A 23606-nucleotide genomic window follows, 5' to 3' on the forward strand; every position below is an offset into this window, starting at 1 on the left:
TGTATATTTTTAAAGATAAAGATGAGCATCGAGGAGTGGAGGAAGGGGATAATACTTTTAAAAATTGTTTTACTTCTCAGTCACATGAAAGAGGGTCAGAATATTAATTGGGAGCACCAACAACCTTTCTAAATCTACCCTTCTCTTGGTGGCCAGTATAGCCAGTATGTGGCTTCATTATATGGATGTATTTTGTTTTAGCACAACATCCCTTGTGGTGGAATTGGATATTCTACATTCGTTTCCAGATGGATTTGTTTTGTAGTAGGGAGACCAATACTGGACACAGGACTCTAGGAGTGTCCAAATAGAGAGGAAGGGTCACTTTGCTGGACCTGCTGGTGACATTTCTGTTGATACTGGGTAGAATACTGTTGTCCGCCTTTGCTATGAGGGCACACTGCTGACACATGTTCACCTTATGGCCCAGTTCTGGGTCCCTTTCTGTAGAGCTGCTTCCCAGAGAGTTGGCCCCAGACTGTATTGTGGCCCAGGGTATTCTGTCCACCCCAGATACAAACCTGTGCTTGTTTTTCGTTGAACTTCCTGAGGTTCGTGTCAACTCATTTCTCTAGCCTGTTGACACCCCTCTGAATCCTCCAGTGTACTGAGCACTCACCCCACTTTGGTATTCTGTGCAGACTTCCTGGCAGTTCCCTGTGTCCCATCACCCACATTGTTAAGACCTAAAACATCATCAGTCTCATACTGATCCTTGAAGCTTCCCACCTACTTACTGGCTGCGCACTGAACTTGCACCACTGATGGTGTCTCTGCATCCAGCAATCCAGTCAATTTTCCACTTACTTTACTCATCCAGCCCATACCTCACGAATTTTGTGATAAGGAGGCTGTGGGATATTGTACTAAAGCTCCTCTGGTGCCGGTATAGTCTGGGAAATCTTTATATTGGCTTTCTGTTGAGCTTTGGCTTTCTGGATTCCATGATAGCGGTTGCAGTACTGCCTGTAGTCAAGGTGCCATTTGACATTACAACTGAGAAATTCAGTGTGTTTTCTCCTTCTGAACACTACATTGTTACTTATAGATTTTCTCCTCCTTTATAGTGATTTAAAAGAAAAACTCTTTCTTACAGGAGTGGTGAGGGATGGGGATTTTTAAACCATGTTATTTCATTTACCAAAATAATTCTACAAAGATATGTGACATAACTGACTAGTTAGAGACAATAGCCTGATCACCAAGGATAAGCTGGAAATTAATTTTTAGTCTTGTTGAGTGTTAACTTGTTGAATGTTGGGTAGGAGGGTGAGTATTACTGAAGGACTCCTTCTGGCAATTGTGATAGATAATATAAATTATTTTCTTCCATTTATGCTCTTTGACATTTGTATCCTGACCTAATAAGGCAAGTATCACAGAATCATGTCAATCTTTATATTTGGTCTAGTATTAGATAAAAATATTCTAAGGTTATGTTTCTAGTGTAGTATTTTTAAAGTAACTTTTTCATCTAGATGAGGAATGTTGCTTATTTGGGAACCGTTAGATTGTGGTATGTAGTATTAAAAGCATAAAAAAACACAGTAAACCACTATACTGCATCCCTAGCAGTTTCATCTTAAAGTTAGTGGGATACTGCTGAAAACTGTGCTGCAAGTGTCAAATAGCACATATAATATCACCAGCGGATTAAAGAACTAAACAAAACTCTTGGATGACTGATGTTATAGCCTGAGGAAGCCAAAGTCCTAACACGTTGTTTAGAAGTTAATGACTAGATCTTTCTACAGTAAACTTAAGTAGTAGATTTTGTGTGTGTATAATATTTATGTATATGCAAAATATGTGTAAACACATATAAGTTAAACTCTCAGTAAAAAAAAAATCACACATCCTGCAGATATGAATTGAAACATATGGTTTATCAGTCTGTTTAGAAGAAACTACTGAGTCTGAGGAGTTTGCTTGAAAATAATTATTTGCTTATTGATGCTTTCAAGCAAGTCATCAAGTGGTAAAACCAAAAATCTTAGTATTTTTTTAAGTATAAAATTTGAAGGTATTGTCTGCTGTTTACATTAAATGAGTTGTTAGGGAAAAACAAAAAAAAGCTCAATAGCTGCTGCTGCAGTGTGCAGTTCCAAAATGTTCATAATTTTATGTAGTTTGTCTTATTTTATATCTTTATGTCTTTGACGGTTTTGTATTTGCAAAAAGTAGGCACTTTTACTTTGTTTCACTTTTTGTTTTTGTGGGGTGGTGGTTGTTTGAAGCTACTGAGATTTTCTAAAACAGATACTGGATTACTGTGCATATTTTTTTAAAGCTGATTCTATCAATTAAATATTGCCCAAACTATTTGGCACACAGCCGCTGCTGTGAAATTGTGTGGTATCTCCATAGAAAATATAATGGATTTATTTTAAGAAAAGTAATCATTGTTTATCAGATGTCTTATAACCCACCTTTTTCCACTTTCTCCTCCCTGTAAAGATCACAGGCAGGAATGGGTTGCCTTTAAATTGAAGACTGTGTCCCAAACAATTTATATATAACTTTGATATAAATTTTCTTAGTAAGTATGAGCTGATACAGGTAATGGCATAAATTGGGCAGTATGATGGAGATTTAAGTTCGAGGAACAGGCATTTATTGCTTGGCAGAAAGTGTGTTGAGCTGAAGTTAGCACTATCATGGAAGAAGAGCTTAAAACTAAAGAAATTTCTACCTTCCAAAAACTCAGCTGTTAAGATACAAAGAACCTTTTTAAAAATGTGTCCAATGCAACTGTTTCTGTAGTATCCCTGAGCTTTGCCCTCCAGTTTTTATTAGAAGAGACATAGAGACTGCCTATAAGATCTGATTCTTAGGGAGAAAGACTGATTAAATGTATTTACTTCCAGATAAATATGGGGAACCTTAAGTGGTAGAAATTGTTCTAGAAGTAAAACTGATGTTTAAGTTCATTCAGTGGAATCAGGTTTCTTTAACAGTGAAAGAAGAAAATATTGGTGAAAAGAACTTTTAAATAACTCTTCGGTGCAGTTGAAGGCAAGAAAGTAAAAAACTTAAAATGCTGCTTGAGCAGTAGTCACAAATGAAATCACAAGAACAGTTTCTGGACTAAAGAGCATGTGACTTCATTATTTTTAGCTCTTTAGGAGTACAGAAGTGTTTTATTTTATTTTCACTTGATAAAAACTTCTGAGGGCTTCCCCCTCTCTTCCCTTTGCAATTGCTTTACACTAGAAAGACTTGAAATATGTGTAATCTGTTTATCCAGAGGCTGAATGTAGAACAGTCTAGATTATCTCATTGGCTTAAATTCAAGATAGAGTTAGAGGGATTACTTTATTTTCTCACTTTAGATCACCCTAGGTGATCCTGTCAAGCAATAAACCTGGCCCTGTTCCAATCACCTGAGGTGATCCAAAATGCTTTCATCTTTTTGTCTTGTTTTCTGTCCAAATAACTAAATTAGCTTGGATACAAATCAATATGGATTGTTACAAAGGAAAAGGATCACTTTCTTGGAAAAAGTACTAAATATGAGTTTGAGTATGTCACTTTTATATTTAAGAAAGTATCTGAAAGTTGGATTGCATCACTTATTTCTCACGGCTACCCGAGATGCTCAAATGCTTCTTTTAAATTTGACCAAAACTCCATATCCTTTTAAACTGGAACATGATTCAGAGTGTGTTTTAATGCATGCATGTTATCAAAAAGAATGTGTGTGTCTGTGAAGGTTACCTCTTGCTTTTGTAATAAGAGAAATACTTGGGCCATCCTCAAGAAACAGTGACGTGAAATGAGGCCTTCTGTCCCTTGCTGATAGTTCTGCGGTATAATAAAGTAGCTGCTAGTGCTGAAAATAAAAGTTAGTAAAATGAAGGTCAGTTGAAATGAAAATTTTCACTTCCTAATTTCATGTAGTGATCAGCAATGCTGGCAGAGCAGGTGTGAGAGAGGAATTAAAAATAATCTTTACTAATCTTGATTCTTGACTCCAGGCTGAATTTTACTCTGCTTTTTTCACTTGAAAAGAAAGTTTGATGTTGAAAATGTTTACCATTTCTGGTAGAACTGGAAGTGTTAACTGAAAGGTTGGTCTTTTTCTTGCAAAGAACCAATTGTATAAAAATATGGAACGTAATTTTTCTATTTTTATTGTCATTATATTACTAATTCAATACTAATAGTCTGACTTTAGCAAACAGGCAGGTTTTACTAATGAAATTTGTTGGATAAATACTGAAATTGAAGTAATATGCACAATAACTTTTAAACTTTCTTGTTAAACACTATAATGTTATGTATTTTAAGAAAATGGTCACATGTATTTTCATTTAAAGGTTTGCACTTCTAAAAAAGAGTTTCATGAATAGTCAACAGTGCAGTAATAGTGGTCTTAGAGTGTAGATGAAAAATTATTGCCTCTTCGTGAAAGCCTAATTTGTTAGACTGCCTTGTATAGCTGTAGGGGAGGGGAGGGGAAAATGATCCCAAAAGCTTTACTGTTTCGTGCAGTGTAAGGAACAGCAGGAAAATCTGAACTCAATACAATTAGACCTGATTGCGTTTGAATTAATCCAACTGTTAACCAGTTAAGCCATTTGACATGCAAGGTGTGCATTGAGCGGAAGAAGAGGTGAGGTAGAGAGTGGACAGGTGGACTCTTGTGTAACAGGGAAGGAGAGTCTCCAGCCTCTTAACCCAGAAGGATCAGCAGGAATACAGCACTTATCCAGAAAAAGCTTCATTGGCCAAACTTCTTAACTCTTAACATTAATTGTGTAATTTTATTTATTTAAAGGATGATCAGTGTATATTTATATGCTTTAGTATTTTAAGCTTGCTTTGGGAAAAATAATCAATCTAAACTTAGAGCAGTAAAAGCAAAATAGACTACGTAAAGGTCCTTTTAAAAAAAATTAAGAAAATCTCAAGAGTTTTCTTGTGAGTACTGCAGTAAATTGTTGAGTAGATTCACTACAATTATTTTTACATAGTCTGAAGTGGCAGTGGAGCTCAGGGTTTTGTTTTGCTTTGCCCTTTTGGGCTAAGGAAGGAAAAAGGAGAAAGGATAAGAAGAAAGAAGTTAAAAAGAGACCTTTAGTGATGTTAGGAAACCACAATATGCAGAACTCTTCAAAACCCTCTTCGACATGTCTTTCAGTTGATTGCTGTAACTTTTCTAGATGGGAGAAGGTAGCTACGGAGTTGTTAATGGCTTATTTTACAACTGTTAAATATTTCTCTGACTACTGTAACATAACAATTTCTCTGGAGTGAAATTGGCACTCCAGTTGGTACAGCTTTCTAATTTTACTTGTCATGCTAGTGAAGAGACAGTAATTTGAAACCTAAAATAATGTTTTTAATCACTTGACAAAAATGACACTCACCTTAATTGTAGAAAGGTTTATATGTGAACATGCTCCATTTACACTCAAAATGGAAGTCAAATTAAAAGGCAGATGTGTAGAATTAACAAAATTAAACTTGACATCTACTTTATATGTAATCTCTGACAATTTTTTTTAATGTGAACCCAGAGGAGGCATTAAATACATTTGGTATAGCATATTAGAAAAACTCTAATAGTTTCAACTACCCAAATGGAAAGCAGTGGTTTGATTATCAATGTCTTGTTTGGGACAGGTCAGCTACAGTAATTTTTAACGTATGAATGGACAAATGTAATTTGATGAACACAGTAAAGGAATTGTAAGCAAAGAAACATGTTTTTATTTTTAAATGACACTGTTCTTTCAAAGTTCAAATTATTCTGTTGCAACATTTGAAACCAGTCATAATCAGCAATCTTCCCAAGTGGTACAGGTCTGTCGGATGCTGCTGTAAGACTTAAGTAGTATTCTGCTGAAGCTTTAAGATTGACAAGTAGGTGATTCCACAGCCTGACTTTTCTGTATGGATGTTCTTTATTTCCTCTCGTACTGCATCTCCAGCCTTGGAACCACAGTTACTCTGAACATGTGGGGAAATTGTGAAGAGAGACAAGTGCTGGAAACAGCTTTTTGCTGGAGTGAGAGTACGGTGGCACCTGGAGCCTCGAGAGAAAACACGTGTGTCCGCTGTTTGGCGGCACCGAGGAGGACAGGAAGAACCTGTCATCTGGACTTCTGGAGTAGCACTTGTTTTGCACTAAACTAGAGACACTCGTATATCTTACTGCCAGTTGCAGGCTAAAATTGACAGCACTAGTTTAAATCCAAACAACAAACCTATGTTACCCTGGTGAATCATTTTAAGAGAAAGGTGTGTCAAGGCTGAGGATTTTGCTTAAAGATGGGAGAGAGGCAAAGGTCTGAAAGCTTTGTCAGCTGGATTAGGCAAACAAGAAACCTCCTGGAGCTACCTGTTAGTAAGATATAATTATGCTTTTTATGGGAATAAATAATTGGCGTTGTGGATTTATATAAGGTCCTGTGTGAATGGTCATGTTAAGTCACATAGTCAGTCTTAGCTTAGCACTGCTAACCATAAGGGTATGCAGCTAAGACCATCAAAATGTTGCAGTGATTTGCTGGATTTCAAAATTTGGATATGAGAAAAAGAAAACTGCTAAGTTTAAACCAAAGCCTTGGGCTGACAGAGACTGGGAAGAAACCTCCATCAAGATTTGTTAACCTGGGTTTTCCCCTGATGTCATCCCTGTGAAAACCCTTGTTTAGAATAAACCCAGCCTCCTTATGAATATGCAAACCCACCATGAATATGTAGTACCTCAGACCTATAAAAATACCAGTTTTGTACGAATAAAAGCATTCCAGCTTCTTGCCTCCCTGAGATCATCTTAGTTTTATTGACCTCCGCAGTGGTTAGGAAGCAGGAACCAAAGAAAGAGAAAGCAGATGTATGTAAGAAAGCAAATCTTAATGTACTACTTTTAGTAGTTGGCTGTATACTGTGGGAAAAGAGTTCAGTGGGAAAAACGGACAAAACCTAGTAAAAAAACCCAACTGGTGGTGTCATTAAGGTGATAGTCTTGTTGTCTCTAAAAGCTGAATCAAACACGTGTTAATATTCACCTGTGTGTGTCTGTTCTCACCTGATAAGGCTCTGCAGTGCACTGTTTGAGCTTACAGACAACCCTTTACTTCAACTGCAATTTAATTTGTTAAACCAGTTCCATACTGTACAAAGTTACCGTGTGTGACCATGATGCTCCATTAGCCCATTGTATATATATAACCTTAGTAATACACTGCAGAACTCTGTGAAATCTTAGACTTGAAAGCTAAGAAGTGGTGATGGTGGGGCAAACATACGGTATCTGTAGTGGTGGTAAGCAAAAATGGCTACAACTGGTGAGGTGGAACAGTTGTTGTTCTGCAATAAAGATCCTTTATCCATGTGTGCATGTGTGTATGGACACGGTATGTACCTAAACATGCCTACCACGGGACTAAGGCTTGTGTACTTCTTTAACTTTTGGGTAACTGTCCCTACTTCCTTTGAAGTCAGTGAACAGCACTATGCCAGTTCAGCTTGAAAGTTTGCCCTTCCAACCTAGGGCATGTCAGCTTCTTTTAAAGGATCTGGATGGCTGTGACTTAAATGCCAGCATTTATACCATTTATTCAGAGGACTGACTTGTTCTTTCTGTCAAGAGTAATAAGCATTCACCCTGCAGTTAACTTTAGTAAGGCTAGACAGAGCTTTAGTAAATCTGTGAATCTTCTAAAAAAATAATATCATAAAACTGATTTGGAAATAAGTTGCAAGCAGGGTTTGAATTTAAATACCTGAACCTATTTTTATACTGGTCAGCTGTGTAGTCATATTTGTGTAATGTTTAGATGTTCTTTTATTAGTTGATTTTGATGTGTTTAAGGAACTTTATGCAAAGTTTTCATTTTTTTTCCTAGGAGTTATACTGCTGAAGTGCCTTTTAGAAGTGTGAAGTTAGCAGAAGTTTTTTTTACAGTCAACCAAAAGGGTACCATCCTGATGATTAAATCCCTTTGAATGTCTCAAAATCTGTGAGACTATAAACTACACATTTAGAGTATACAAGAATTGGGCCAGTATCTGTTGTACTTGCTGCAGTGTACCAAGTTGTATGAATTTTAAGAAATCCTATTAAAATACCAAATGAGATTTGAATCTCTGTAGCCATATGCTAAACTGCAAAAGTAGAGCAGAGGACAAAAGGTTACTGTTTTATTTATTAGAGTTATAGAACTTTCTTTGTTAATTATGCATTCATCCAACTCTGAATATGCATCCTACCATCTAGTTTAATTAAGTCATTTAGAGTGCTTACCCCATATTTAGAACTTAAACTTTTTAAAATGATGCTATTAAGCGTACTGGTTTTTTGACCAAAAAAAAAGATCCTGATTAAATGTTATTTTCTGTGTGCATATCTTCCTTATCTTCCTGATGCTTGTAGTGTTCTGTAGAAGTTTTAAAATGGATTTCTCAGGGCATAATTAGGCAGAGCCTTCTTTTTATATTGAAATTTAGATGTACAGTGAGATCTTGTTTTCACTGTAATTGTTGCGTTATCCAGGTTGTTTTGGGTTTTTTGTTTGTTTTTGTAGATTGGAGTGTCTCTCTTCTCTACCCTCCAAAGAGTTTATCATCAAATCATAGGATGGTTTAGGTTGGAAGGGACCTTGAAAATCATCTAGTTCTAAGCCCCTTGCAATGGGTAGGAACACATTCTACTAGACCAGATTGCTCAGAACTCGATCTAACCTGACCTTGAACACTAAATTTAAGGGATGGGGCGTTCACAACTTCTCTGGGCAACCTGTTCCAGTGCCTCACCACCCTCATAGTAAAGAATTTTTCCCTAATATCCAATCTAAACCTACTCACTTTCAGTTTGAATCCATTCCCCCTTGTCCTGTCATGGACACACTACATGCCCTTGTAAATAGTCTCTCTCCATCTTTCCTGTAGCCTTTCTTCAGGTACTGGAAGGACACAATTATCTACTGCATTTACTTATCCTGAGTCAACAAAACAACAAAATCTTCTACTCAATCATGATCAAGATTTTTCTTTTTTTTACTGTAGCACCAATTCAGCATTTTAGCTGTGTGGAATGTATGGTTTATATCATCTAATAAAGCACTTTTTCAGCTTGAATAGAATTGAATAACTTGCAATGCAGTATTTTAATTGCAGCACTTTAATTACACTCATCTATGTACTTGTATGTTTAATTTTTCCCAGCCTCAAAACTAAGAAAAAAGCCAGTATAGATTATATCATTTGCTAAGAAACTTAACTAGGAAGAAAATAGAATTTCATCTCTATGTTTCATTAAACTTATAACTAGGAAGAATTAAATAATTCTGATTATTACAGTTTAGATTTGTGAAACAGTCTCTCCTCAGAGCGATTTTTCTTTTTGGTGTTGCTCTCAGAAATAATCAAAGCTGCTTTATGTAAGAGTCTTCGTTGTTCATAGGATTTTTAAAACTTTGTTTTGAAAAAGTTGATTTTTTTTTTTTTAATCCTGTGAAATCTAAGTAGTCCTTGAGAGAAATGGGTTGTAGCAAAGCTTCCCCTGTCTTCCATATTAAAAGCTAAAAAACAGCTCTCTGCAAATATGGTGTTCAATCTCTGCTTGTTCTCTAAATGTCAAACTGCAAGACAAGTTTATTTAAATACTTCCTTAGTGTTACTTGTTGACATAGCAGTTGTCTGAGTTCCCATCAGGGTATCATTTGATCACTGTTAGGAAAGGTGTAAATTAGACAACAAAAAGAAAAAGAAGTTGAGAACCTTAGAACTGGAACGGTTTTGGTGGCCTATAAATACTTGTCATCATTGGTTTCACACTCTTGGGACTTGGCTGAAACATGCTTTCCAGATTGAGCTGGAGACTGGGTTGAATTAAATTTATGTAAGCTTTGTTGACTGCATTGCAACATTGTGAAGGTCTAAAAACTATTGTAGCTAAGATTGGTCAGGTTTTCCCTACCGTGGTTTTTTAGATTACCCTGCATATACGTATATGTATGTGCATACACACATCTGTCTATGTAGATAGATCATGTAAGTATATATGTGTGTATATAAATGCACTTATACTGTAACCTGTATTGGCACAATAACCAGAATCTTGCTGCTTTTTTTTGTATTTCTGATAGCTCCACCAGTGCAGGTGAAGCACTGCTGCATTTATGCAAAATCCCACCAATCCCACAGATGTTCTTGTGGCTGGCTTTAAGTGCCCCGTGGATTTTTCAAACAACCCTTGTCTCCCCACCACTGCCAAAGTATTTAGTCCTGCCTGCTAAACCAGATCTCTTCTAGGAATGTGGTAGTACCTGTGTGGAAAAAGTGTTAATCTGGGATCTCTTTTGCCTTTTTTTTTTTTTTGTTGTTGTTTTTATATATATATAAAATGTCCTGGTTTTAAAAGAAAATCATACTTGGATGTTTCAAAGGATTGTTTGAATGCCCTTAATTTCTGTGGTAGTAATAGTTAGAGGTAGTAATCAGTTTCCTCCCTTTTGTTTACGGGGGAGAGTAAGAGTATACTTGCATGAAATATTTGGAGCACCTGTTGACCCATCTGTGACTTTACTGGAGAAAGGGAAACCATTTTAGTCTTGCAACTGCTTTGATCTAGGGAAGGAATAGATAACATTGCTTGGTTGTAGAAAATAACATGTTTAGGTGTGTAAAACAATGTTGTGTTCTGTCTCTTCCCGTTCTGTCACAAAACCTGCTTTTTTCTTGGAAATGTCAGTGAACTTTTCATGCGGAAGGAGAAGGGGGGGGATCTCAAGGAACAAAAGTGCACAAAATGAGGGTAGAGAAGAAAAAGAAATGACACCTTAAAGGGTGATAGTTGTATCCGAAATTAGAGATGAGTAACAGTATTTGAAAGAAAAATACTCTAATTTTGGCTTAGCTGGACTACTAGCCCACAATATAACAGGGGCATGTTTGATAGCAATATAGTCTTTAAAACAACGGTAATTTTTATTTCATCAAGCAAAACTTATTTCCTATCTAATTACAACGTATCAAGCTTTGTAGAAACTGCAAATACTGCTCTGGAGATTTAAACTTGTATGAATTTCATATTAACTGTTCCTTTTCTATGTGTTCTTCATTACAGACCAGTCTTTCCATATGGGGATGGGGAAGTCTTGGCCTTGTGCTTTTTCTAGTAACTTTTGGACCCTTCGCTATATTTTACTTTGCATTTTATATCCTCTGCTTTGTGGGTGGGTAAGTATACTACTTAGTGTTTTGTGTAATTGTCTATGAAAGTAAAATTTGAATGTGAATTTTAGCAAATAGCTTGCTCTGAAGATCTGTAGTGGCTTTATGTAATTAATATTTCCACATTTGAGCAGCTTTTTATGAAATTTTTTTTTTTCCTTGAAATCTCAGTTTGGCTATTTATAATGACTGTTAGAGGACAAATGCTGATGTAAAACCAATGTTTATTTCAGTTCCTACTTTCTATTACTGTGTCAGTTCTTTTCCCAGGCACTTACTAAGTAATTATGCCTCCTTTTCTATCACAATCTCATTTCCTAAGACACTTGATTCATGAGGGAAGCTAGTGGATGCTTTCTTGGGTATTTGGAAATGATGCTACACTTTGAACAAGTAGATCAGGTCAGCAGCTGTAGACATTTTGTACTTTATGTAGACAGAAAAGAAGCAAACAGGTGAAGTTTTTATAGTCTTTAGCACCATTATTACATTGTATAGTAGTGTCTGCCTTGTAACCATTAAAACTTTCCTTTTCGATGCTGGGTCAAAATGTCTTAATGGGCTGTTCCTCCTTCTTCTCTCTCATAAGACTAATCTGCAGAATAACAACATTTCTAGGCTCTCCAAGACCTGCCTGAATTCTAATGGGGTGTGTGGGCTACCTTTAAGTATTTTTTCCCTTTGTTTGGAACACTCTTTTAACCTTCTTATTCAATACAGTATGGAATGTATGTATATTCCTGTATGTCTCATCAAAAATGTAATAGAGTTTCGTAGCTAGGATTAGAGATGCTATGCATGGGTTTCAACTGGATTAAGTTCGGCATTCCATCTCTGAGAAATCAGAATAGTCAGTCTTCTAGAATGAGGATTTAGTTAATGTAAAACTAACTCCAAGTGAATGCTTTTGTCTTGTTAAGTCTTGATGCATGTATGTTTACTGGCTGTTTGTCCAGAGGAAAAGGCAAAGAGTCTGTCCAAAGGGCAAGATTTCCTCTGTTTACTGTTTTGTACTACCACTTCCTTAGTATTTGCAGTACGAAAAATAAGAGCTTCTTCTTCATTCTTGCTCAATTTCAGTAGCTTGGCTTTTCAAAGCTAACAGTCAAAGCAGTGTCTCATAGAGTGTGTCTGAAGCCAGCTACAGTTTGCCACCATGGGAATGCCTGTGGTGCCTGTGCTCACTCATTCTCATGTAAGCTCTGTGGTTCTTCTGCTGCTTTGGTTAATTTTTGTAGCTAGTCAGTAAACATTGATCTTATTAAGGATAAATTCATCTAGTGGTAGTGTATCTGTAAAAGCAGAATTTGTATCCATCTCCCTATTATGTGTTTACTTGACATAGATGTCAAGTCTCAGCCCTTCCAATAGAATGTCATCACTTCATTACTTTAACATACGCATTTTGGCTCAGGCTGTGATCTGGCCATTTTTTACACATAATCTTTTTCAGAGTGACACATGTTAACATTCAGCACACAGAAGCGTGAGTGCCAACTAGGTCAAACAGATTTATATCTAAATTATTCTTGCTTGCTTTTTCCTTTTTTTGAATTAATTCCCTAGAAGTTTAGCCAAATGGTTCATCATATTTCTCTTATAAACAAACAAATTAATGTTACAAAGTAACTTTTCCACTTAAAATTTGCAATTTTATGTCGTAACATCATGTACATAAATTTGGAAAATAAAAATGTAGTTTTGTTCCTGATTATTGTAGTGTCCATAATATTTATCATATCCTTTTCTGGAGCAAAATAACAATTTTGGATAGGGATTTTTTATGCTAGAATTTTATGGTTGAATTTTATGTTACTTCTAGGTTTTTATACTTTGCTCAAAAAAAACAAAAGTGGCCCGTATCAAAGGTTTCTGACTTTCACTAGCTGGAAGTCCAGCTGTTGTCCCATTTTGCAGTTTAAGCAAAAGAAAATGCTGAATCGTAGCCGGTTGCATTCTTAGTATTGACCTAAGCATTTAAATTATACACCAGTGGGCTATGCAGGAAAACAATGGTGATGCCATATCTGTACCAATATAATCAGTCTGTTTATACTGTTTAACTTCTATTATGTGCTAGTTATTTCTTTTAGATTTAATCTCAACTGTGTGTTTGCACAGATCACTTTTAGTAAACGTAGTATTGGTTTTTTGTGTACGTGGAAGAATACTGAAACCATTTGTATATATGAATAGAAGTTCTATATCAACATTTCTCCTTGTTTCATTTTGTTTCAAGGCTGATTTATGATAATCTTTTTCGATTCAGGATCTGGTAGCTCATCACATAGGGAACTGAGCTCTTTCCACCAAAAACAGGAGGCAAAATATAGTTATTGTTTCCTTAACCTGTGTAGAATATTACAGGGTGTTATTCTTCATGAAACACTTTTTGCCTCTTTTTCAAGTGTTGGTGCAGATCCTTCAACCTGAATGCTGGGCCTGTTGGTTTCCATCTGCCTTTTCTTTCTACTAAGCATTAATTACCTTATTTTCTTTCTTTCTCTCTTTCAGTCCTAAGGAAGTAAAATAAAAATTATGTGAATTGTGGCTCTCCCACCAGGCTTGGGCTTCTGATGTTGCAAAAATTGAAATTTCTTGGATCATCAATTGCTTTGTCATTTGAGGGAATTTGCTCTGTCATCAAAACCCATAATAATTGATACTCAATCACATCCATATATATGTGATTGGCTGCCTATGTTGATGATTCGAACTGCTGACCAAATCAGGAATGGTTCTGAAGCTGCTTTTTGGCTTTCACAAAGCATTCAGCTGAGACTGTTACTTTTCAGACTTGAGGGAAAATGATAAATCTGTCATCTTCACTTTTCTGTCTTTTACCTTTGTTCTGTTGTTACTCTGTCCTTGAGAAAAGCTGGCCTTCCAGTAATCTTTGGAAGAAATTTTAAAAAATTAAGTAAAATACAATCTTTTCCTTTTCCTGATCAATTCATTTAGAGAAAAATAAAATCATATCTCATTCACCATATTGAGAATCCTCTTGATGAATTAGATAAGCATTTACACTACAAGATTCTGGTTAGCTAATGGATGCCCTGAATCATGAGATTATGTATCCTTCTCTAAGGCACACAAGGTTTTAAATTAGAGAATTTTTGCATGGAAGCAGAAGCTCCTAGTATTTCTAGCTTAAAATTGAAAATACTTAAAGGCATCTAAGAAGATGAGCATATTTTTAAACTATATTGGTGGTATTAGTGTTTTTGAATGAGTCATTAACTTTAAGAGTATCAAAACATTTGAGAAAAACAGAGATATAATCTATACTGGTTATTTCCAAGGCTTCAGTCCTTCTGAATGGAAGAAGAGAAGCAACTTGCTGATAAATGTTTGAAGTTAAAACTAAAAATTTAGGCCAAATTTGAGTATACTGCTTTCTTTAAAAGACAACTGAGGTTTCTAATAGAAAAGTCATAGATAAGCAAAAGAAAATCCAAACTTTTTAGTAATTAAAAACAAAACAACCAAATATTAGTGAAACTAATATTGAAATTTTTCTAAACAAGTTCTTGTCCTTGAACTGAATTATGATGCTATTAGCACCATTGATGTTATGATTTAAAAGTTATCTGGAGCAGAAAGACAATTAGACCTGCTTTTATTTTTTGCTGTCATTTGGCGGGTAAAGACGGCTATAAGGAAATTAGAGTATCAAGTGAACTTTTCTTATGCATTGCCTAGTTACTGGTAATAATTTTCAGTGGCTTTTTTTTTTTTTCTCTTTCCTGGAGTTGTTGAGGTATAAATGACCACCTCCCTACTTCTGAATTACTGAACCTCTGGGGGACTTAACAAGAACGGTTCCCATTTTGGAAATTAAAAACTTCAAATGTCATATTTTAGCTTGGATAGGAATTTTTCTCTAGTCTTGTGAGTATCATATATCAGCAGCAATCTATATTAAAAGAATGTATTATTTCACCACATTTCAAACCTAAATAGCTTTGTGAGATCCTGTGGTCACAAATACTGGTCAGCTTGCCTCTAAATGGAATGCTTTGAAATTTCTCTAAAAGGCTATGCATGTTTAGCCATCCCAAGGCTAGTCTGAGCAGTAGTGACTTTTTTTTTTCAATACACTTGATATTTCAAAAGCTACGTACTTTGCTTATGCTATAATTGGCACAAAGGTTAGGTTTTCATCTCTTTCTTAGTAAAACTAGCTTTATGTTTATGTATTTTTGTGCCCTAGTGCTGTAAGCTGTAAATAAATTATTGCTGTTGTAGCAAGTTTGAGTGCAATCTTTAAACATACGCAATCAGTGGTTAGTTATGCTTACTACATCAGTTTATTTTTGGACTGTGCTTTTGTGGCTTATGCTACAGTGGAGTGGCCTAAACATATCACTAAAAAGTTCATTTCTTCATAGTGTCAAAGTAAAAGAATCTTTGTATAAATACAAAGAGAGCAACTTCTGTATGTACCCCTCTCTCCATGTACCCCTCTTTCATATTTGTGAGCATAGACAGTGTGTTATCACATGTTCTTCTCATGCAGCAGTCTCTGTAGTGTAAACTGTGCTTTACAGAGCTGCTATGTGATAAGAATATATGAAGACATGTAATACAAGACTGGGAAACTTCATACTCAGTATTGTGTCAGTTATTTTAAGCAGCACACTACAGTGTGAAAGAGTAGGAGAGTAAGCAAACTGTCATATATTGTCATTCTGTAACTTGCTGTGAAATATTTTCTAGAGGTGGGGAAAGATGGCTGTTGTTGTAGCTGGTCTTTCTTTTTCCATTTTAGGGGTTTTGTGGTTACTCTTTTATTTGGAAAAAGCAACTCAGAAAAATACCTTGAACAGTGCGAACATTCATTTCTCCCTTGTACATCAGTTGGGATCCCTAAGGTAAGGAAGGTTTTCTGGTCTAACTTCTAGATCTGATTTTATAACTTGGGAAATTAGAATGACACTAATAATCAGTATTAATCTAAAAATTGTGCCTTTTTCCACTTTTCAGCTTTCCTTTTCTGAATTCTTAACAGATCATTTTGGTTAATGGACCTAAATTCACAGTTCCTCATTGGATAAATCTGCATCTGTTTAGTACAGAAAAAATTGTTAGTAGCCAAGAGATAGAATTTCTAGGAGTTCCTGGTTTATGAACCAATACATCTTGGTAGCTCAGAAGTTTAGATATATCTTGGCCTAATCCATTTGCATGCATCAGAATAGAGAAAACAGTTTAACCCCAAGATTGCTAGTTATGTTAGATTTAATCTTATAGCTGTTTTTACTCTAACATCCTGCTGTTTCTTAGCCGTCAGGTAACTACACTTCATGTTGTGTATGAAAGGGCATGAATGTTATCAGTAGTAACACAGAAATTTATCTTGTGATTGAGCATTATGTTTTCTAATCACTGAACTTTTTGTGACTGGTTGGTAAGTGGCCTTTTCACTTAAATTGTTGAAATAAATCTACAACTTAAGTTTGTTCTAAACTGTAAAATAAGGTCAATGGTCCAAATGAAAAACAGTTAAGACTGAAAAAGGGAAAGTCAGCAATCAACTAATGATTCTGTTCCACTAATGAAACCTCATCTTACAGGACTAGTGTTCTTGGTGTGGTATAGAATTTAGTGCTTATATGGATTGTGGAGTGTTACTTATGTCATTGTGTTTTGAGAGAAGATTTAAAGAAGTTTTTCTGTCTTTTAAATTTCCAATACATAGATGAAAACTTTTTTAATATTAATGTTACTTTTTTTATCTCAGTACATATGTGTGCTCTGGTTACTTTAGAAAAGAATAAAATCTTTTGGAGGTTTTTGTGTAATCTTTGCAATTGCAGTAGTTTCACTTCTGATTTGAGTATGGATTATTGACACATCACTTTTCTCAACTGACCTGCCTTGACTAATCTCCGGATTTAAGTTTTGTAGTACCAAAGGTATTTATTTTTAGCTGACTTACAAAATGCTTTTTGGAGCTGTTCACCAACTAGAATCTGTTTGTCTTCTACAATAGTGTTTTGCATTTCTTTTTTGCCATTGTATTAAAATTGCATTAGATAGTGTAGCTGAGTTTTTCAGTAACAGTGCAAGAAGAGATGAGTCCTAACTGAAACAAAATTTGTAGTTTGCTTGTGATTCCTATTTGCTATTTCTGCATTAAATTTCTGCTGACTTATCTATGTGGAAAGTAATATTTTTAACTTGAAATTGTTTTCATGTTTAAAACCATTGTGACCCTAAGTGGTCTTGAACTAGGAATATTTTTTCTAGTGGCTAGTCTATATAGGTTGTACTTCTTCCATGAACCAAATAGAAACTGAATTCACCTTAATATAAAATTTTTTTGTGTTATTCTGAGAAGTAATCTGAAATAAATAAGCAGCTCTTTTCAAGAAAGACAATCAGAACTTTATTGATTTGATTTATTTTTTTTTTTGTTATTTAGAGATTTTTTTAGACTAAGATAAATGTTCAAGTGCTTGATTTTACAGAAATTATTTATAATACAGAGCACCAAAATTGTGGATGGAAATAACGTGTAGAATGTACTGTAAGTTACGTCACAGGATTTGGTGCTAGTAGGTTTCCCTGATTGCTGCTTATTATACTTATTAATGAATATATAACGAAAGCTTCACATTAAGGAGAAATACTTAATGTACACTTGATGGAAGACCATATATCTTTCTGCTATTTTTTTTTGTTTGCATACACATAGGGAGGCTTAAAAATTAGGATTGGACTTGCTTTTCTTTTTGCAAGCCTTACATAACTTTTGTGTCAGCAACATACTCAATGATACTTCCCCTCAGTTCAGGAAGGATATTGAGGTGCTGGAGCAGGTCCAGAGAAGAGCAACAAGGCTGGGGAAGGGACTCGAGCACAAGTCCTGTGAGGAGAGGCTGAGGGAGCTGGGGTTGTTTAGCCTGGAGGAGACTTGGGAGAGACCTCATCACTCTCTATAACTCCCTGAAAGGAGGTTGTAGCCAGGTGGGGGTTGGTCTCTTCTCCCAGGCAACTATCAGTAAGACAAGAGGGCATGGTCTTAAGCTGTGCCAGGGGAGGCTTAGGTTGGATATTAGGAAGAAATTCTTTACAGAGAGGGGAATCATTGGAATGGGCTGCCCAGGGAAGTTGTGGATTCTCCGTCCCTGAGGTTTTTAAGACAAGACTGGATGTGGCACTTAGTGCCACGGTCTAGTAACTGTGGTGGGAGTGGATCAAGGGTTGGACTTGATCTCAGAGGTCCCTTCCAACCTGGCTGATTCTATTATTCTATGATGCAATAATGTACTGGCTCTGCAAGATAAGTCTGAAGGCTTATATTAAAACCATGTTGAACGAAGGGCAAGCTTAGAGCCTTCTGAACTGTTAACTTGAATGCTCTTTTCAGTTAGAATTATAGATTCACTCCAAGTTTAACAGAAGTGCAGGATGTTTGGTTATTATCATAATTGATGTCTCTATGCCCAAAAGACAAGGAGTTTCTGTAGACTGAGTATAAGATTGCCAAATTACTGTTAGATAACAGTGAAAACAACTTAAAAGTGCGAGTTGCATATTTGATCCCTGACTAGTTTCTGAATCTCTTTAAATCAGTGAGTCATATGCTATGTTACAGATTTGATGCAGATGAGTAAATGAGTGCCTTGTCTGCTCATGAAATCCTGTGACCGTGATTTGGGAAATAGTGGCACAGTACAAATTAAGCATATTTTGTATTTAACAATTGCCTAACATAGTTTCAAAAAGGACTTAAAAAATATCTTTTAGTGTAGCAAAGCAAGAGTCTGAAGCTACTCACTCAGTGCAGTTAGGTGCTTGTGGAACCTAGGTTTCTTTACTCTTACTTCATGGAGTATATGTCTCACATTCCTTGTGAGCGCTTCCTACCTGCTTAAAATGAAGTAAGGAGGTGTCAAATTTAATAACAAGTGATGCTTGTTTTTCCTAAGTCATGATTTAATACTGGTAGAGTGCATCAGACTTACTGTGTGTGAAGTGACAGTTAAATAGAACAGTTGTTGTCATGTGTGTGTGGTCCTTCCTTTAAGTTCGTCTTCTATGTCCGTGTCTGGGAGGCAGACTTAAAACCAGCAATGCTTTCCAAGTGAGACTATGGTCAACTGTTGTACCTGTAATGGAATAAAAGCACATATTTGAAATTTTGGATGTCTTCAGACATACCAAAAGCGAATTAAATTATGCCGTGGGTACATAAATGTTTCACTGGAGAAAAAGAATATGAAAAAATGGTCTAACCTTGTAGTTAGCTCTGCTTTGAGCAGGAGGTTGGATAAGATGAATTCCTGAAGCTCCAGCCAAAACTTGGATCCTGTGAGCATATGAACATTTAGATTTTTACCTAATAATTTTGCATATTCTCTGTGTGTTCCTCTCTCTCTTTCCTGTGGCTGCTCCTTTTTTTGCTGCTGTTTTTCCTCTGTTTTTCCAAATGTGGTTTTATGGATGCAGTCCATCAAAACTCTCTTTTAACAACTTTGTTTCACAACTTGAACTATGTTGTGCTTAGTAAAAGTATTTCAGTATTATTCAGTTCTGTATCATTTTGGTGTTTTTGAAACCATCAAGACAAAAATATTTCACAAATTCATGAGTATATAGCTGGGGTATTGTTTGAATGTGAGTCAGCTTTATTCATATTAAAGCAGCAGTGAATGGTTCCCTTGTCTTGAAAGTTAAAAAATATAGAGAATTTTGCAACAAAATACTTTGGTGTTGTGATACTTAGTTGGTTAAGTAGCAGGCTGATTTTTTTTCTGGTCTCAGGTATTTCACTGCTGTTCACTGTTAAGTGGTTTGGATGAGCGATACTTAGGGAGAGTCACACAGAACAGAAACACTGGATGTATGGTTTATAATGTCTTCATTTATGGTTTTGGCAGTTCTTCTATGTTTCCAATAGAGTAATAAATTTCTCTCTAGAACAAAAAAATGATTGCTTATTTTGAACAGCAGTGTAAGTTGTTGTGTTGTTATTTCTGTGAAAATAGAGGTGTTTATTGCATATTTAATCAGAACTGTGTAGAAAGACACTGTATTAGTTCAACTTAGAGAAGCACTGATAAAGGATGTTCTTTTTCAATATGTCAGCCTAAACTCAGCTGTGTTGAGGTCATTCTTGGAGTTAACTGCTCTGAGTTTCAAGTCCTTCTATAGAGTAATTTCTTTCCCCCCTCATCAACTACTTTCCAAAGATTCATCTGTCTAGTAGCAATGGTACAAAAGAGTAATTTTTCTTCTGGCATATAGAATAAATTAAGACAGATAAAGAAACGAGAAAAACCCAACTGAACAATAACCTCCCTGAGATTTCACAATCAAGTAGGGAACTGGAGTCTTGCACAAAACTATCTTGTGCTGCTGTTGTATATCCCTCTTCCCTCCTTTTCTGACTATTTGAGTTTTATTTCCTTCTGATTTATTATTTTAACAAACATTTGCTCTTTTTCAGTGAGCAAGAAGTAGGTTTTTAGGTTAGTTCCTCACCATTATTTACTATATAGTGAAAAATACAGATATTATTGTTGCTCAGGGAGGTGATGGATGCCTTATCCCTGGAAACATTCAAGGTCAAAGTGAGCAGGGGAATTGATTGGACTAGATGACCTTCTAACCCAAATCATTCTATGATTCTTTATTTTCTATAAATTATAGTAACAGGGAAAACGTTATATAAAGTCATTACTGAAGGTATATGTATCATAAACAGTAGAACTATTTTTTAATTAGAGCTAAAATGTGCAAAGTTACATTTCCCAATCTCTTTCAAGTGCATAGAAGAAATGAAACGTGAAGCCAGACCTATTAAGATTGACAGAAGACTGACAGGTGCAAATATAATTGATGAGCCTTTGCAACAGGTAAGTTCTCACCAGGACTATTTAACCTTTTGTTTGGTTTTTGTTTTTTTTTGTTTTTTTTTTTTCAAATATTGACTATGTATTATATAAGTAGTTGAACAACAAATAGAATTTTAAAAGTTTTATCGTATTTGAGAGCGGTAAGTGAGAAAACACTGAGGTGGGTGAGGATATTGGGCAATATTTGAGTATGTTTTCTGCATATTATAGTCTGTCAATGTAGTGGTGATGATACATAGAAACGAGTATTAACAAGAGGTTTCAGTATGTGAATGTATTGTTTCACTCACAATTTTATAATGGTAAGGGAGTATGGTTCCCTGTGTTAACCATTTAAGATAAGTGCTCTTGCATTATCAGGCAGAAAAACCTATTGTTTATTTTTTTAGTCCTTTTTCATTAGTTCATATTTATTTTTCTCCTTTCAATTTCAGGTAATCCAGTTTTCTCTGAGAGACTATGTGCAGTATTGGTATTATACACTAAGTGATGATGAATCATTTCTTCTGGAAATTAGGCAGGCTCTTCAGTATGCACTTGTTCAGTTTTCTGCCAGGTAAGATTATTTGTGTTTACATCAATACACTGTGGGGTTTATAGTACTAGATAAGTGATTTAAGTTTATCTATTGCCATAGTTCAGTAGATTTTACAAAAAGAATGTGTAAAATTTAAAGACTGTAATCTCAGAACAACAATCTTTTGCTGATCCCTTAAGGAAATAATGGAGATGATGATGTTTGTAGTCATGGTCTTTTGCAAAATGACCATTTCCAAATTGAGATTAATGTCTAAAATTACTGAATAGCCTTTTTTTTTTGCAACTTAAGCACTGAGTTTGTGAATCATCACCTCTTTGTACTCAGGTCTGTTTCATTTAAGAGTAGGGCCACTCCCAAGGTAAGTCAGTCTGAAAGTCTTGGATTCAACTTGTGTATCAGCTCAGATAACTTTTAAAAGTGGTATTGCTTTTCAATATGTAACAACAATGGGTATTTTTAAATGAATAGTAGTCTGGGGAATTAAATGGTATGTCACCTATGTAAATTATTTTTTATAATAGGGTTGATTCAGAACAAATGGATAGTTTATTAATTTCTCCATGTTTTTTCTGCTGTTTCCTGACTTCCTGCTACTTGATTAAGCAATTTGTCTGGGAAATTATTTACCTTCTTTAGTATGGCTGATTTCTCAGCCCAGGTATCACATGCCTTTAAATCCGCCTACTTCTTTGTTAAGTTTTTATTTCAAGTATTCCTCCGATTGGGCTGATTGTTTTCTCTTCAGAAGAGGCTGTGGGTCACCTAAATATAATTAACTTTTTAGCAATTTTAAGGTGTGCTACCCCTCTCTCTGTTGACTTGGAAATGTAGGTCAGTGTACTTTTCTGGCAAGAAGGGTCGAAGATGTAGATCTAGGTTTAATATGAAGAAAAATTCATTATAATATAATCTTACTGATTGTAGAATAATGGAAATCCTAGGAAACAGCGTTGAAAATAGTGAAAACTATGCTAAATAAACTATATGTTACAGCAACCAAACCTAGGGTTACATGAAATGGACCTGGCTTCCCAGCTTCAATGGTTTTTGTGTGTTGGGTGAAGTTACTTCATTGCACAGTATCAGTCACTGAGTTTGTGTCAAAGCAGGTCAAGTTATAACAGATTTATTTTTCTTTCCTACAACACTATAGCTCTTTAAAAACAGGCACTGCTCCTGTAGGGTTTTGTTCTGCTGTACAAAGGAAATCAATTTCCCAGGGCTGCAGCAGTTCTTCTGCACAGAAGATGATGTAGTGTATTTATAACGCCTGTAGCTGGATAGAGCTGAAACAGTTTAGATTAGCACCAGCGCCACTACTTTCATATAGCCCTGTGAGCTTCTGGAGAGAAGGAATACTGGGGGAATTTTCTTTTTTTCCATGAGAGCCGCACACTTGGGAGCCTGGTATAAGGCTGCCACCTAGTGGTTTTGTGCGGTTCGATCACCGTGCGGTTTGTGGAGCAGGATTATCGACTGCCCTTTGGGACAGCTCTGCTTCTTATCCCCATCTAGATTTTGCAGTAGACTTTCTTCCAGAGTTCCTTATTCCTTTCGAGAGGGAAGAAAGAGAAGGCGAGGGAGCAAACGCAAAAAAGGAAGTCTTGTAGAAGGATTCTACTATAACAAAGTAGGTGTCTGAGAGAGTTCGGGCAGTAGAATACTTAGTTCAGGGAAGGACCATCACTAACATCAAGCTTCATTAAACCTATAATGCACAAGCGCATTTTGTGTTTGGCTAGTAAGGCACAGACATCATAAGAATATCTCTTATCTTTTTCATACTAATAAGGAAATAGGTTTATGGAAACGTAACAGTGACTGTATTCTGTTGTAAACCTATGGGCATTGTTGGAGGGCATGTTAATTACCTCATATAAGCTGTGGAATCAATTGTTGATAATATTAGATTACTTTTAGTTTCAAGTGAAATGTGTGTTTTCTCACTTGTGCATATACTGCAAATTCAGAAGGAAATTATTTTGTTTAGGTACCTTCCAAAATGGTAG

General features: G+C 35.7%; 1 protein-coding gene across 3 annotated transcripts in view; it reads left to right on the forward strand.

Annotated features, from left to right (window-relative positions):
• SNX13 (sorting nexin 13) overlaps positions 1-23606 on the forward strand; it is a 119020-nt gene that overhangs the window by 61774 nt on the left and 33640 nt on the right. For all 3 annotated transcript variants that reach the window (XM_039388609.1, XM_027738945.2, XM_027738944.2), the window contains exons 2-5: positions 11081-11193; positions 15962-16064; positions 20967-21056; positions 21491-21612. In XM_039388609.1, the coding sequence (XP_039244543.1) occupies positions 20979-21056; positions 21491-21612 (200 nt within the window). In that variant the 5' untranslated portion in view covers positions 11081-11193; positions 15962-16064; positions 20967-20978. The remainder of the gene's footprint in view (positions 1-11080; positions 11194-15961; positions 16065-20966; positions 21057-21490; positions 21613-23606) is intronic.

The sequence above is a fragment of the Pipra filicauda genome, unplaced genomic scaffold (genome assembly GCF_003945595.2).
Source record: "Pipra filicauda isolate LSUMZ 115617 unplaced genomic scaffold, ASM394559v2 scaffold66_size7647185_pilon, whole genome shotgun sequence".
Taxonomy (NCBI): domain Eukaryota; kingdom Metazoa; phylum Chordata; class Aves; order Passeriformes; family Pipridae; genus Pipra; species Pipra filicauda.